The sequence below is a fragment of the Panthera uncia genome (genome assembly GCF_023721935.1).
Source record: "Panthera uncia isolate 11264 chromosome A3 unlocalized genomic scaffold, Puncia_PCG_1.0 HiC_scaffold_12, whole genome shotgun sequence".
Taxonomy (NCBI): domain Eukaryota; kingdom Metazoa; phylum Chordata; class Mammalia; order Carnivora; family Felidae; genus Panthera; species Panthera uncia.
Window position 1 is genome coordinate 3583621 of NW_026057579.1, and position 17038 is coordinate 3600658.

Here is a 17038-nt window from a genome sequence, read left to right on the forward strand (position 1 = left end):
TGTAGTTTAGCTGGAATGTAAATTGGTGCATCCACTGTGGAAAACAGTATGGAGGATGGTCCCGTAATTCCACTACTGGGTATTTATTCAAAGAAAATAAAAACACTAACTTGAAAAGATATAAACACCCCTATGTTTATTGCGGCATTATTTAAATACACAAAATATGGAAGCAACCTAAGTGTCCATCAGTAGATGAATGGATAAAGAAGACGTGGAATATTAGCCATAAAAAGAGAATGAGATCTTGACATTTGGGACAACAGGTACAGACAGACATAGAGAATATTATGCTAAATGAAATAAGTCAAAGACAAATACCATAGGGTTTCACTTACATGTGGAATCTAAAAAATTAAACAAACATACAAGCAAACAAAAAACAGAAACAGATTCATAAATACAGAGAACTGGTGGGTGCTAGAGTAGAGGCGGGTAGGGGAATGAGCAAAATAGATGAAGGGGACTAAAAGGTATAAACTTCCAGTTATAAAATAAATAAGTCACGGGGGCACCTGGGTGGCTCAGTCAGTTAAGCGTCCAACTTCGGCTCAGGTCACAATCTCATGGTTTGTGAGTTTGAGCCCCACATAGGGCTCTGTGCTGACACCTCAGAGCCGGGAGCCTACTTCTGATTCTGTGTCTCCCTCTCTCTCTGCCCCTCTCCCGCTCATGCTCTGTCTCTCTCTCTCAAAAATAAATTAAAATGTTAACAAAATTAAAAAAATAAGTTACGGAGATGAAAAGTACAGCATAGGGAACATAGTCAATAATGTTGTGTAATAACATTCTATGGTGACAGATGGTGACACTTATTGTGAGGAGCACAGAGTAATGTACAGAATTGTTAAATCCCTATGTCGTACACCAGAAACTAATATTATATTTTATTGTCAACTGTACTTCAGTAAGAATTTAAAAAAACATGTATTATCCCACTGCTTTCTGGTCTCCAGGGTTTCTGATGAAAAGTACTGTTAAATTTGATTAAAGATCACTTATGGGACTTGGAAAAGAAAAATGGCGTAGTTTAGGCAATAGCTTACTTAAGGTGAAAGCCTCCATGTCAAAGTCAGAAGATGGAAAGAAAAGAAAGGAATGCTGGAAGTAATGGAAATTGCTATGTTATCACTAGGGTTTGCTGTTCAATGAAAACGAAAAGGGGCTAAGCACCAACATCCAGAAAATAGAGTAGAATACTAATGAGATGGTTGGCTGCCAGAATAGCAATTTTCACCTAACATTAAAGAGGACCCACACCCAAATCAATCAATCAATCAATCAATCAAACAAACAAAACCACCTTATTTAATGAGGACCCAGGATTCTGGCAAAGAGAGATCACCTGAACTTGGAAATTAAAGCAGGAGTGCTAAACAAGAATAACCAAACTTGTGACACGTGAAAACTGGTTACTTAAAAAGGTACTGTAGTAAGGTAGAAGAACAAAAGCTTTAGAGTCAGCAAGATATGGGTTCAAATTCTGCCTCCCAGTCATATACAACCTATATACTAACTTGAACAAATTATTTTACCCCCTAATATTCAGTTTCCTCATCTGCAAATAGGATCAATTAATTTACCATCACAAAGTTGTTTAAGGATTGAGATGAGTAGCCCTCAACTGAAGTTTCCTTTCCTCTTTTGATTTACCTGAAATATATGTCTTTTAAACTGATAAGAACAGATACTACACTTGATCTTAGCCAAAAGGCCGAGAAGCGATGAAATATATGCGATGGCCGAGAAGCGATGAAATAATAGAATGGGTATGGTAGATGACAGGCACTTTCATAGAAATTGGGAAAGGATATAAACCCAAGAAGCATGGATTCCAAGGGGGAAATTTCCTTTATTTTTCTTCAGAAAATAACAATGAAAAATTATCTCAAACAAGCAAAAGCAGAAAAGAAGCTGTGGTAGACCAAATTTGAAGTCTGTTCCTTAGGGTATTTCTCCATTATCCTATCATTAAGCAACACTTGGGTACAGTCTGTATAAAAGCCTCCCATATTTCCAAAGTCTCCTGAACACAACAAGGAAATACAAAATGGAGTATAATACCTAAGGTTCATAGTGATTATGGTGACATTAGATGTTCATGATGATCCAAAGTAACTAAGAAAAGGATAAATCAGTAACTGTCTAGTTAGTACAAGAAGGCATGCCATATAAGAGTTCCTTTGAAAATATTTTTAATAAAATTAGTTTCTGATAATCAAGTATCTGTTGATGCTAAATTCCCTGCCTCTATCCAATGCCAGATAAAAGAGGTATTATTGTATATTAATCTATGAAATGAAGAATTTTAAAAAATATCCTTGAGCTTGTATGTTTGACACCATGAAGGATAACCACATTACTCCTCAAACATACTTTATGCCATAAGCAAGACAAACTATTATGGGAATAAAACAAAACTGTGTTAACTTGTCATAAGTTTTTTTGAGACTACATTTTAAAAATTATTCTTTTTTTTTAAATGTTTTATTTATTCTTGAGAGAGACAGAGCATGAGCAAGAAAGGGGCAGAGTGAGAGAGGGACACAGAATCCGAAGCAGGATCCAGGCTCTGAGCTGTCAGCACAGAGCCCCATGTGGGGCTCGAACTCACAGGTCGTGATATCATGACCTGAGCCAAAGTCAGACGCTCAACTGACTGAGCCATCCAGGTGCCCCCAAAATTATTCTTTTTAAAATTTCATCTACTATCTCAGGTATCTCACTAAGCTAAAATTAATTTAGTCTCATTCCCTTTCAATTTATCCTTCTGACTTAGGCTCTCCAATATAGACTGGAGAAGCTAGAAACTCAACAGAAACAAATCTCAGCAAATACAACACTCTTAGAATTTGAAAGCTAGAAAATAATCTACGTGTCATGTCATCAGAACAAAAGTTGAAAACATCTTGTTGCATGAATCTGTAGTGAACTGGGTAAAACTGCCTACAACCCAGTAATATCCAAAAAAACCCACTCGGTCTGTAAATCTTAAATATGCCAAATTAACTGATATGAGATTACCTATATGAGGCTCCAGGTTTTGGGGAGGGTGGTAGATTTTTTTTTTTTAAGATATGCCAAAATTAGTCTTTGGCCTAGGTATCCAGCTAAAGCATGTTTCTCCATTCTGCCTTGGCCTGCTTCAAGCCATTTCTGGATCCCTGGATATGACATGACTGGAAATTACATGATCCTTAAGTTAGTTACTATTATATCTAATCAGTGCAACAAGGTCATATATATGCCATGTCATCTGGATTTACTATTGTATCTGAATTTTCATTTTCCAGGTTTAGAAGGTATTACAGGTAGAGCTTAAAACAAGAATCTTCTTGTGTGTGTTATATATTGAAATTTTATCAATAAGATGAAGTACAAATGTACATTAATGTAAGAGAAAAATGTGTAATTAATGATTATGAAAACCATTTTATGTACAAAAGAAACTAACAATTTTCAAATAGCCAAGTAGAAAACCTGAGTAATATTATTGATAGGGTAAGTTAGCTATTGATTTTAAGAAGAGTATAACAGAAGTCCCTGGGTGGCTTAGTTGGTTAATCATCAGACTCTTGATCTGGGCTCATGTCATGATCTCACCACGGTTCATGAGTTCAAGTCAGGCTGAGGGCTGGCAGTGTGAAGCCTGATTGGGATTCTCTCTCTCTGCCCTCCCCAGCTCACTTGCGCTCTCAAAGTAAATAACTAAACTTAAGGGAGAAAAAACAACAATTAGACCACTAAAATTTCTAATAACAATTTGAGGGATAATATTTCAGAATTATTTACATATTCCAGAAATTTAATCTATGGTGGAGATATTAACTTTAGTCTGAGCTGTGGTCAAACATTGGTTTTCATACTTGGATATCTGGTATTCCAAAAATATATATATATTTGCTACAATATGTATATACAGCCAAACTATGTAGGTATTTCTTACATAAATGCATTATTCACTTCTATTTTCATTTGCTTACATAAAACATATTTTTTAAGTAGGCTCCTATGTGTCCCAAGGATACAGAAAATAAACCAACCCACAAGCTCCTTTATGGGCCAAAGAATAGACTTCATGAAAAATTCAAAGCTCAGACACAAGACCCAGTGATCTAACATTTTATTGTCAACTGTCAGTCATCAAAGAAAATTCAAGCAAAAGAGGTATTGGCTCTTCTGATCTCTATGCATTTTCTTTTTTTCTTTTAAGTTTTATTTATTTTGAGAGAGAGAGAGACAAGAGTGTGCATGTGAGTGGGGGAGGGGCAGAGAGAGAGGGGAAGACAGAGAATCCCAAAGCGGGCTCCGGACTGTCAGTACAGAGCCCGACTTGGGGCTCCATCTCATGAACTGTGGTGAGATCATGGCCTGAGCATAGATCAAGAGTCATATGCTTAACCAACTGAACCACCCTGGCACCCCTCAATGCATTTTCAATAAATTGTCTTAAAAGGTTAAAATGCATATACAATAGAAGAATTCTTGTTTACTACAGCTAAAAATGTGCACAGTTACTAAGATTGAACTGATTTCATACTCTTAAAAATATGTGAGAAAATTAACCTTCTTTATACATTCCATTCTTAATGTTTTAGGATTTAGAAAAACTCTTTGTCATAGAAAATGAATTTATAGTAAAGTAGGCTCAAATTGCCGTGATCAAGTAATATCTAAAAGAAGAAAAAAACAAAACCCAAGCCCTTTTAAGGATCCAATATCCCAATCCAGCATCAGTAAATGCAGTAAGATTTACCACCATTAAGAGGCAGCAAGGCAGAGAGTTCGAAACCGAATGCAGCAAGACATAGACTGGTTCTCGCTCAGCTGCTTCATCACCTTGGACAAGTTATTTACCCTCTTAACCTGTTTCCTAAACAATAAAATGAAGATAATAATATCTGTCTTTTCTATGTGGATCAAAGGAATTAAAGCATGTGGATTAGAAATAGCAATATATATGGGGCGCCTGGGTGGCGCAGTCGGTTAAGCGTCCGACTTCAGCCAGGTCACGATCTCACGGTCCGTGAGTTTGAGCCCCGCGTCAGGCTCTGGGCTGATGGCTCGGAGCCTGGAGCCTGTTTCCGATTCTGTGTCTCCCTCTCTCTCTGCCCCTCCCCCGTTCATGCTCTGTCTCTCTCTGTCCCAAAAATAAATAAAAAACGTTGAAAAAAAAATTTAGAAATAGCAATATATGTAAAATATTAAGTATCGTGAGTTCTAAATCTAGGTTCTTTTTTTCTACCATTTTTTTTAATGTTTATTCATTTTTGAGAGAGAGAGACAGACAGAGCGTGAATGGGGTAGGGGCAGAGAAAGAGGGAGACACACAATCCAAAGCAAGTTCCAGGCTTTGAACCATCAGCACAGAAACTGATGCAGGGCTCGAACCCACGGACTGCAATGTGAGATAATGACCTGAGCCAAAGTCAGATGCTCAGTCAACTGAACCACCAAGGTGCCCCTTTTCTATCACTTTTATAAATAGATTGTTGTTGATTTTTACATGGTTTTATCCTTTTAATGATAATTAACTTAGGATTCCCTTTAAACACTTCTTGGGACTTGCTTTGGTTACTTGCCATTCAAAAATGTGGGTATGATTTATGAAAGTTGAAGTAATAAAAAAGTTCATTTGGGGGCTCCTGGGTGGCTCAGCTGGTTGAGCGTTGGACTTCAGCTCAGGTCATGATCTCACAATTCGTGAGTTCAAACCCCGTGTCAGGCTCTGTGCTGACAGTGCAGAGCCTGCTTGGATCCCCATCTCTCTCTCTCTCTCTCTCTCTCTCTCTCTCCCCCTCTCCAGCTCACACTCACTTGCTCTCTGTCTCAAAAATAAATACTTTTTAAAAAGTTCATTCAAATTAGTAATGTTAAGTCATGAACTCACATTAAAAAAGTAAAGCAAAAGAAAACAAATACAAAATCATTTTACAATAGAGAAACGTTGCTCTTTGCCAAAAGTAGTAATAATCTGCTAAAACTGCTTTTGCTAAGGTCATCCAGTAACTACTATCTGGGTTGGTACATGGCATCAGCAGTCAAGTAGTATCTCCCAGGAACCAAACACTTCAAAAAAGATACAATAAATAGGAATGACCTCAGAAAGTTCAACCATAAAATGAAAAGAAGATGAACCAAAACAGAGATGAAGAAGTCAGACACACAGGACCAAGTAAAAGATGACTAAATTTAAGACATTAACATGCAACGAGAAGAAATGTACCTATCAGAAAGGAGGGCTGTTTAACAATAGAAATGTTGAAAAAGGAAAGGTGAAGAGACAAATGTGGCCAGTGCCCATGTAAGCACTGCTCAGGAAAGAGGATATCCTGTAAAGCTGATAGATGCAAGTAACTGCTTGGCAGATATATTATGAACTTTATTACAGCCTGATGCCATTTAAAATTCCAGTCATTTACAGTCAACTCCTTCATTCTAATCCCATACTCCTGTTCATTAAGCAACTTTTGATAATTTGGTTTTCCATATAGCAGCCTATATGGAGAGAATACCCTCCCTGGTGAAAACATCTTATCCTCATTTTACATGACTGAATTGGTATTCTGATATACACATACACATTCTCTTGTGATAGAGATGTCTATACTCAAATAAAAGTGTAAGCTCTACAATCAGATTACTTGAGTTCCCACTGATTTACTCTGTGACCTTGGAAAATTCATCAGTCTCTCTTCATTTGTAAAACGAGGGCTGTTATATAGGGTTATTGTGAAGATTAAATGAAGTAATTCACGGAAAGCACTTAAAACAGAACCTGGCATATAGTAAGCACCATAAAAATGTTAGCCACTGTTGGGGTGCATGACTGGCTCAGTTGGTTAAGTGTCCAACTTTGGCTCAAGTGATGATCTCGTGGTTCGTAAGCTGGAGTCCCGCATCAGGTTCTGTGCTGACAGCTCAGAGCCTGAAGCCTGCTTCAGATTCTGTGTCATCCTCTCTCTGTGTCCCTCCCCTGCTTGTGCTCTCTCTCTCTCAAAAAGAAATAAACTTAAAAAAAAAGTTTTAAAAATGTTAACCACTGTTACTATTTTTTAGCATGAATTAACATCCCCAAGTCTGATCAGCCCTGAGACTGATCAGTTTCTGAATCTGAGAGATTAAAAGCAAGACCACTGGGGGCATCGATGCACAAAATATATTCTGACAGCCCTAGACTGGCCGGAGGCTTGACTTGGTGAATTCAAGGTCACCCATCTCTCTGAGATTTTTTTGGAAGTCAGATCACCTCTGTCTGTCCAGGTGAAAACTTGACTTCATCGCATAACAAAAGGTCACAAACTCAAATGCATAAGTGGTCAGCAAGTCACTTCATAAGCAGACCTTAGGTGCTGAATATGCAAAGAAAGGATCAGTGAAAAGATTGTGAAGGATGAAGACCACAAGTCTAGTGGCATTCAAGCACAAGTATTGTTAAACATCCTGTCAGGCAAACAACAAGATACTTGGTCTGAAGGCCAGCTGTTTGCAAGCCCTGCAGTACTGTTTCATTCATGTTTTTAAAAGTCCTAATTTAGTATATCCTGTGACCAGTTTTCAACCCTTTCCTTTACCTGCTCTGTGATCACCCTTTCCTTGAAACGTTCTCCTCCCTTGGCTTCCAGAAAACCTGTCTTCACGGTCTACTACACATAGCTGGGTGATCTCAGCATCTAGACTAACATCTTTGTTAGAAACTCTCAGATCTTTACCTCCAGTTCTATCAATGCTAAGAAATATCCCATGAATTTTGCCTTTTGTCTGCCTTCTTACTGTCAATGCTTTCGATTAAGTCCTCGTTACCCAATTTCTAGATTTTTACAGTGGCTTTGATTCATTCCTTTTTTTCATGCTCCACACCCATCAGCAAATCCTATTGGTTCTATCTTCAAAACATATCCAAAATCCAACCATTTTCACCTCCTTGGCCTAAACCATCATCACTTGTCACTTACATTACTTCAAGCAACTTCCTTTTTACCATTCTTTTACTATAGCATCACCTTGCACGTCCTCTGTTCAAATCCTCCAGTGGCTCCCATACCACTCAGAGTGAAATCCAAGTTCCCTAATATGGCCTTCCAAGGCCCTACACAGTCACCCTTGCCCATCCAACTTCATCTCTTCTCTTCCCCTTGCTCATTCTTTTCTCTAGCCACACTGCCCCCTTTTTTCCTTAATTACACTAGGCTCATTCCTAGTTCTAGGCTTTCTCCACCTTCTGTTCCCTTTATCTAGAATGCTTTTCTCCCAGATGTACTGGGCCTGGATTGCTCTTATTCTAGGGCTTTGCTCAAATGCTCCTTTTTCAGTTGAATGTTTCCCTAACATACCCTACTTAAGATGGAAATACCCTTCCCACACCCATAGGATAACCCACCTTCCTTTCTATCAGCATTGATCACATTTGTTTTTCATGTTTATCATCTTTTTCTCCAAAGAAAATGTAAGTTCCATTGGGTAAAGGATTTTTTTATTTATTGCTATCTTTCCCAAGTCCAAAACAATATATACTAAATATTAGCTGCTTAATATTTCATGAAAATCATTGAAAGCTCCCTAACTTGTCTTCCTTCTACTGATATCCCTTTCCATAGTCTGCCTCCTCCTAGCCTCCAGGTATCATGCCAAAAAATGCACCTGAACATTCTCCTGCTTAAAAAACTTGATGAGAGGGGTGCCTGACTGGCTCAGTCAGAAGAACATGTGATTCTTGATCTCGGGGTCTTGAGTTTTGAGCCCCACGTTGGGTAAAGAGATTACTTAAATAAACTACAAAAAAATAAAAAAATTAAAAACTTTGATGAGATCTTTACATCATTCAGGGTCAGATTCCTAATTCACGGAAGCCTTTTCCTCATTCCCCAAAATATGTTGTACATGCTTCACATACTAACACTTTTATCATTTCTAAACCTACTATGCCATTTTACTTCTTCATGCTTTTCATATATTTGTCTCTGGCCAAATTTTTACTCATCCTCCAGACATGATGTCTCCATGAATCCCCCATCTATGCCACTACCGCCTTCAATTTATACCTCTATTATATGACTGGTGCTGCAATTATATATTTACCAGTCTGTTTCTTTTACTAGATTGTAAGATCCTAGAGAGCAAATTCAGTGAGATTGTATTCAGATTTGTTTCCTCAGTGCTTAACACTATATACTTGGCACAGAATTCTGCTGAATGGAAATTTAATCAATGAAAATTCAAAAGTAAATGAAACGATTTGTTTATGAAGGGCTAACAAAAGAAAAATGTCTTTCTAAGAGTCAAAGTGGTTTCCAACATCAAACCTGAACATGACGTAGAACTTGAGTTTTTTATATTTGCTAAAGAAAAGCTCACTTTGGTAGTTTTCACAATAGTTAAATGAGTAGATTCAGGAGTAAAAAATAAACTAATGATACAATTTAAGTTTTGCAAGACGAAAAGAGTTCTGAAGATTGGTTGTATAACAATGTGTAGGTCCTTAACACTACTGAACTGTACAATTACAAATAGTTAAGATGTAAATTTTACATGTGTATTTTACCACAATTAAAAATAAAATAAGGCCGCCTGGGTGGCTCAGTCTGAGCGGCCAACTCTTGGGTTTCAGCTCAGGTCATGATCCCAGGGTTGTCGAATTGAGCCCTCCATGTTTAGCAAGGAGCCTGCTTGAGACTCTCTCTCACCCTCTCTCTCTCTGCCCCTCCCCAACTTGCATGCAAGCTTGCTCTCTTTCTCTTTAAAAAGAAAAATATATGTGTGTGGGTGTATACATATATATATACACATACATATATATGTATATATAAACATATATATACACATATAAACAAATATATATATACATATATATGTAAACATATATATGTATAAAACATTAATTAATAGCCTAGTGAGGGAAGGCATTTGCTCAAGTATACATACTAATTTACAAACCAAATATTGTATAGAACATCAAGTGAACTCTAATGTGAGATAAGGCATCTGCAATTTTTTAAACTAAAATTATTGACTAAAATGGGAAGAGAGATGAGTATCACCTAATTCAACTACCTTATTTCACAAATAAGATAAATAATCATGAAAAAAAAATATTAACCAAGTTAGAGGAAAAATGATGATCAAAACTCAGGTTTTACTGCGAATGCAGGGGTTTCTTAGATTTACCACATTACAACGCACAACAACTCAGAAAGTCAAGGCTGGAACTTAGCGCGCTGCATCCCTATGCAGACTTAATGAAGAGTGAAAATAATACAAGTAGAAGTTTGCATACCTGTGCGCTATCTAGTCTCCATCTGTGGGATCCCCTAGACAAGGTACTGAATGCTGTAATACTATATGCCTCCTCATGGGATTAATGTGAGAATCAAATGAAAGCCCTATTACAAATGTAAAGTGTAATCATCTTCTACATCCTCATCCCTTCAGATTCTCCAGTGCAGTCTCTTAGTAAGGTTTCAATCATTATGTGCAAGGGAGAGAGAAGAGGGAAATAATATAAACTTGTATAGGGGTGCCTAGGTGGCTCAGTTGATTAACTGTCTGACTCTTGTTTTTGCCTCAGGTCATGATCTCATGGTTTGTGAGAGGGATTCTCTCTCTCTCTCTCCCTCTGCTGCTACCCAGCTTGTGTTCTCTCTCTCTCTCAAAATAAATAATCTTTATATATATTGTACACACACACATATATGTATATATACACACATATATATGTATGCATACATATATACATACACATACATACACACACCGTAATTCTGACTAGTTGGGAGTTTTGTTGTTCTTGTTTTACATGAGGAAGAAAAGTGGGGAGAGGAGGAAAAGAAGGAGGTGAGGAGGTGGGAAGGTTGCTCATAATGGGCAAAGAATAGCTTCCTCCTAAAGGAAATTATTCTACATATCTCTTAACAATTAAAGACTCTCAGAATCACAAGGTCTTATATTGTTCATGTTAAAATTACCATTTTTCCCAGTGCAGGCCCTGTAAAACTCACTTTTAGAATATTTCAGAAAATTATGTAATACTTAGGTATGTATCTATCTTTCCTACTCCACTGTACATGTGTCCAAAACAGGAACTCACAGTATTTAGCCTTTAAAAGTTGTTTGTGAATTGTTTTAATTGGATTAACACCCTGTGAAATACAAAGCTAGGTGGCTGAAGCTGTGCCAAAGAGAACTAGATGAAAGGGAAGAACTGAATGAAAAGAGGTAAGAATTTTGTCTCACTTTGGATTCTCCCCAACTCCTTCTCCACCTCTTATTGATTTCTCAGATCCTATGCAGAAGTCCTCTACTAACATTCTATATACCCACAAATTTATTTATCGGTATTATTATATTAGTTAACACTAATAAAAATACCATGTTTTCACTCCAGACATGAAAATATTTAAAGAAAAGTACACCAAATGGGTATTTTTTTTTTTTTAAAGCTGGCAAACAAACCTTGTACAAAATGTTCATCATGTAAATCATGTACAAGAGGAGTGCCAGGGTGGCTCAGTCCGTTAAGCATCCAACTCTTGGTTTTGGCTCAAGTCATGACTTCACAGTTCGTGAGATCAAGCCCTGAATCCCGGCTGCCAGCAAGGAGGCTGCTTGAGATTCTTTCTCTTTCTCTCTCTCTCTTTCCCCCCATCTCTTTCTGCCCTTCCCCCAATTGTGCACTCATGCATGTGCGCTCTCAAAATAAATAAATGTTTTTAAAATGCAAGAAAACTACAATTTTTTTAAAAGAAAAAAAGAAGTTGCCTTCTGAGAATTTCCATTCCCATTTAAAATCTTGTTCTGACACAGAGTCCAAGGGGGGAGAAAGGCTCAATCCCACAAACTGAGATCATAACCTGAGCAGAAATCAAGAGTCAGATGCTTAACCGACTGAGCCACCCATACGCCCTGTAATTCATTATTTTAAAATTCCAAAGTCTTTTTAAAGTCTGGCATCAGAGTTCCTTGCTAGCAAAATTATTTCAATATCTGAATTTGGTGACATGGTTTCTTCATTACATAGAATACATAATTCTACATATTGAAGCTGCTTTGTGAACAGAGAACGTATTTCCTTCTTCCATACAAAATTATGAACTTTAGCTGCATTAGCAAAACCCAGTCATTGGTTTGTCCACAAATATTCAGAGTGGGAAATTTCTCAAAATATTAGTTAACCCATTCCAAGAATTATGTCATTTTAATGACAAGATAATGTAAAATAATCATGAAAATATGTCAAGTGCAAGCCTAAATAGCCATAATTTTTAGGAGTGGTTTTTTTTTTTTTTTTTTTTACTTTCCAAAAATTGTTGCATGTTTAATTGACTTGCTTGGTGATCTACTTGTATTATTACCATATGAGAGTTGTTGAAATATCTTTATCACTCTCAAGGTTGCCAAATATTTAGATATTTCGAATTTCAATGATGTTTGTTATTTCTGCTTGTGGGTTGTTTTTTTTTTTTTTTTAAAGTGTTTGGAATGCTTTACCAAAAGCATATCACATTACTCCACAGGTAAAATTTAAGCAATTTGTACGGTTTAGACTAGAGTACAACGTATACTTTTGATTACTTCTATTCCCTAAGGAGTCACTGCAGAGTTCCATATTTTTAAATATTCTAAATAAGAATTAGATTCAACAGATTTCATTCCAGTAATTTTAACGAACTAAAGCCCTCCTTTTTTTTAATGATTAAGATAGATATCAATGTAAAATAAAAACCTAACCCAAACTTAAATATGCTATTTGCGCTACTAAAATATGTAAATACGCCCAAAACACTAAAAGAACCAAAACTGTTCAAGGCCTAGCAAAAATATCAGAATCTCAGTTAAATGTTCAAATTATACACAGTATTTAGAAAATGCAGCTAGATGGGATAATCCGCGGGGTTTTCACTTTAGAAGAAAACTGTGCTACACTAAGCTTTGCAAAACCTAACATTTTTAACTTGAAACTTACTATTTCAAATTCCAAGAGGGTAAGACTATAAACACATGGCCTTTGGGGGTTTAAGTTTTTCCTTAAAAAAAAAAAAAAAACACCAAGTTTATTTTTAGGAGTGTGCTAGGGTAGTAGTCAAACAGAACACCGGCTATTACAAATTCCTGGCTCGTCCCATCAGGAAGTGAACGGCGGACCCTGGGCTGGGAGAGGCTTCATTTCAGCCCAGGCTGGACCGCAGCACCGAGCCCGCACGCGGGAGGCGCCGGGCGCAGACCGAACGGCAGACGGAGCCGCCCGGGGGCGGGGGGCTCGCACGTGCGGGCCGGGGGCGGGGCCGGCCGGAAAGGACCCCGGCGCGGGGAGGCGGGCGCGGCCGGGCCGACCTCCCCCGCGGCCGCCAGCCTGGGCTTTACATAAGGGCGCACGTCATGGAACTGATGGAGCCACACAGAGACGTCTAAGTCATGCAGGAGGCGCGCGGCCCCGGCCCGCTCCCGCCGCCCCAGACCCCTCCTCTCATCCGACAGAAAGACAGACAAGAAGGGTTCCCGACCTGTCGTGCCCTGCATGTTCAGAGTCTGTCATGTTTGGTCAAGAACGGGGCGGGGCTGGAGGACAGGTCTGCGAGGCCGGCGGCGGCGGGGCGCGGGGAGGACCCCTGCGCCGCCTGCGGGTACCTGCTCCCGGCCGCCGCCGAGAGGTGACGAAGTGGTAAAAACTCACGGTTACTAGTGAGCGACACAGACACAGACTTTCCAGTCTATTAACAACCACGCCAGAGAGATGGGACTCTAACTGCAAACACTGGGCAACGGCCCCGCGCTGCCGGCGCTGCCGCTTTAGTCTCTATTCGCCGCCGGTGGCTGAGGCTTGGGAGCGGGCGGGCGGGCGGCGTGCAGCGACGCGGGGATTTGGACACTGGCCGTAACGGTGATTTCTCCTCACCAACATGGCGGCACCCGAGACAGGCGGCTCGATAAAATGGCGCCTGCCGCAACACCTAGCCCGGGACTAAAGGGCAGGAGAGATTCCTCCGCGTGCAGCGGCCCTTGCCCGGCCCGCCGGGGCCGAACGCGTTGCCCATTGGAGGAGGCAGTCCGTCAATCACCTCCAGGGGCGGGTTCCCATCCTTCTCGGTGAACGGCGGAGGCGGCAGCTAGCTGGAGGGGCCGGGCGGCGCCTGGAGTAGTACTGGGCGGAGTAGGAGGCCCGTCGGGCCTTCTTCGGGCCCTCCGGGCCCGTCTTGTGAAAGCCCGCGGGGAAACGGGCGGAAGTCTGGTTCAAGACGCCCCCTAACAAACGGACCCTCAAAGCCCTTCTGCGGCGTGGTCGGGTGGGGTGATAAAGCACTCGCGGGTAGAGTGAAAAAAAAAAAATCACTTCGGTCGCTTAAATAATGGGGAAATGTACATTCTCTTACAAAGCACCTATCTTTTTGTAATGTTTAGTGCTTGGGAATGCGCTTTGAGAAAAATGGGTTGACATGTGACTTTTTCTGATGGTTAATACTAAATTTACCTACCTGATTATTAGTTAATAAAAGAACACAAAACTAAATCAGATTTAAGTTATATAGTAAAAACATTAACATTCCATCTGGAAATATACACGAATATTTTATATATATATGTATATATTAACTAGGGGTGCCTGGGTGGCTCAGTCGGCCGACCCTCGGACTTTGGCTCCGGTCATGATCTTGCTGTCCGTGCGTTCGAGCCCCGTGCTGGGGCTCTGTGCTGACAGCTCGGAGGAGGTTTCAGATTCTATGTCTCTCTCTCTCTCTGCCCCTCCCCCGCTCATGCTCTCTCTCTAACTCTCTGTCAATAATAAACACACACAAAAACTAGCCGTCACATGTTTTTATACTTATGAACAGTGTGACCCTTGGAAATATTTTTATTTATTTTTAAAAATATTTTTATTTATTTTTGAGACAGAGACCGGATGAGCAGGGGAGGGGCAGAGAGAGAGGGAGACACAGAATCCGAAGCAGGCTCCAGGCTCTGAGCTGTCAGCACAGAGCTCTACGAAGGGCTCGAACTCACAGACTGAGGTCATGACCTGAGCTGAAGTCGGATGCTTAACCGACTGAGCCACCCAGGCGCCCCTGGAAATAATTTTTTAATGATAACTCAATGTTTTGGCCTATTCAGTAAATTATTTAGTTCCAAAGGAAAGTTCCTTGTTTTGTAATGAAATGACGGACTTAATGGTAAACCTCTCAGATATATGACTTTGTGGTATAAATGCATCTGGCTAATGCGTAAATGCAGTGCATTCGGAAGCAATCGCAATTAGGTTAAATTTTAAAACGAAAAAAAATTGGATATGTACATTGAAAAAGGAAAAAAATAGCACTTTTTTTTTTTTTAAAGTTGTATGTAGCCATTGATAAGACCTGCACACTGATAGATAATTCTGCAGGCATCCACCACATTTCGACATAATACATTACTAGTAAACATTCAAAAAGTAGATCTATTTTGTCGGGAGTAACAATTAGCATTCGGAGTTAGATTAGAATCTCAGGACCTTATTTATTGTAAACTATTTTACTTAGGTCTTAAGGTAGCTAATTTGGATAGCCCACTTCTCATTTTCCCTTTATTTTTTTAAAAATAGCTTTTTTGATATTAAAACATATGCCTGAAAATTTACCCACTTTAAGTGTGCACTTATATGACTTAGTAAATTTACCGAATTATGCAGCTATCACCAACATTCAGTTTCAGAACATTCCCTTCCCCCAAGTGCCTATTTACAGTTAATCCTGTCTTGCCACACCGGTGCCAGGCAACTGATAATCTACTTTCTGTCTCTAAAGATTTGCCTTTTTGGACATTTCACGTAAATTGAATTATACATTATTTCATTGTCCCTTTAAAACACCCAGTCACCCCTGCACAATCTGGAGCTCAGCTCTTTCTCTGAATAAAAACTGAATAAAAACATTGCTACTTTAATGCCTGGCTTTGTTTATCTTTCACAATCATCCCCACCCCTAATGCACACAAAAATTGTAACAACTATAAAGGTGCCAACAGGGGAAGGAGTGCTACTGGCATCTAGTGGGGAGAGCCCAGGGATGCTGCTAAACATCTTATTATGCACAGAACTGTCTCCCACAATTACTCAAACCAAAATGTCAAAATGTTGAGGTTGAAAAACTCTGCTGACCAGTAGAACCCAAAGTTTCAGCGATTAGAAGCAAAAATTAAAAAAAACAACAACAAAACAACAACAACAAAAACACAAAAATTTTACTAGGATGTCAGAGAGATGATAAAGGAAGGGTCCACTCCCATTTCCATGGTTTGACTCCCAGACCCACGAATCCTGACTATGGGAGAAATAGCACCATATTATTGATTGCTGATTTATAGCATATGTCCACAAAACATACTTTGCATCTAGCTGGTACTGAAACTGGTCCTCAAGAGGCCATTCCAACACCTTATTAGGTCAGTTGCTTTTTTGTGTGTGTGGTAAAATATATGATATAAAATTTGCTGTTTTAACCATTTTGAAGTGAAAATTCAGTGGCATTAACTACATACTGCTGTGCAGCTATCACTGTCTGCTTCTAAACTTTTTCATCACCCCTAACAGAAACTGTAACCATCAAGCAATGACTCCCATTTCCCCCCTCTCCCAGCACCGAAAGTCTCTAATCTATTATTTGTCTCTGTGATTTGCCCATTCTAGATACTTCATATAAGTGTAAACATAGTAATGTATGCCTTTAAAAAAAATTTTTTTTTACATTTATTTATTTTTGATAGAGTGAGACAACACATGAATGGGGGAGGGGCAGAGAGAGAGTGAGACACAGAATCCGAAGCAGGTTCCAGACTCCGAGCTGTTAGCACAGAGCCCAACATGGGGCTCGAACCCACGAACCGTGAGATTGTGACCTGAGCAGAAGTTGGACACTTAACCCACTGAACCACCCAGGTGCCCCAGTAATTTATGCTCTTGAGGCAGACTTACTTCACTTAGCATACTGTTTTCAGGGTTCATCATTTGTAGCATGTGTCTGAATTTTATTCCTTTGTATGGCTGAATAATATTCCATTGTGTGTATATACCACA

The 17038-nt window shown here is 39.3% G+C and overlaps 1 protein-coding gene and 1 pseudogene across 1 annotated transcript in view; both read right to left on the reverse strand.

Annotated features, from left to right (window-relative positions):
• The window catches only part of ZC3H6 (zinc finger CCCH-type containing 6), a 69645-nt gene extending 55697 nt beyond the window's left edge, over nt 1–13948 (reverse strand). Inside the window, exon 1 of the mRNA XM_049652159.1 lies at nt 13497–13948. Within this exon, the coding sequence (XP_049508116.1) occupies nt 13497–13528 (32 nt within the window). The 5' untranslated portion in view covers nt 13529–13948. The remainder of the gene's footprint in view (nt 1–13496) is intronic.
• Nucleotides 1609–1726, reverse strand: LOC125937808 (uncharacterized; annotated as a pseudogene).
• Nucleotides 13949–17038: the final 3090 nt, after the last annotated feature.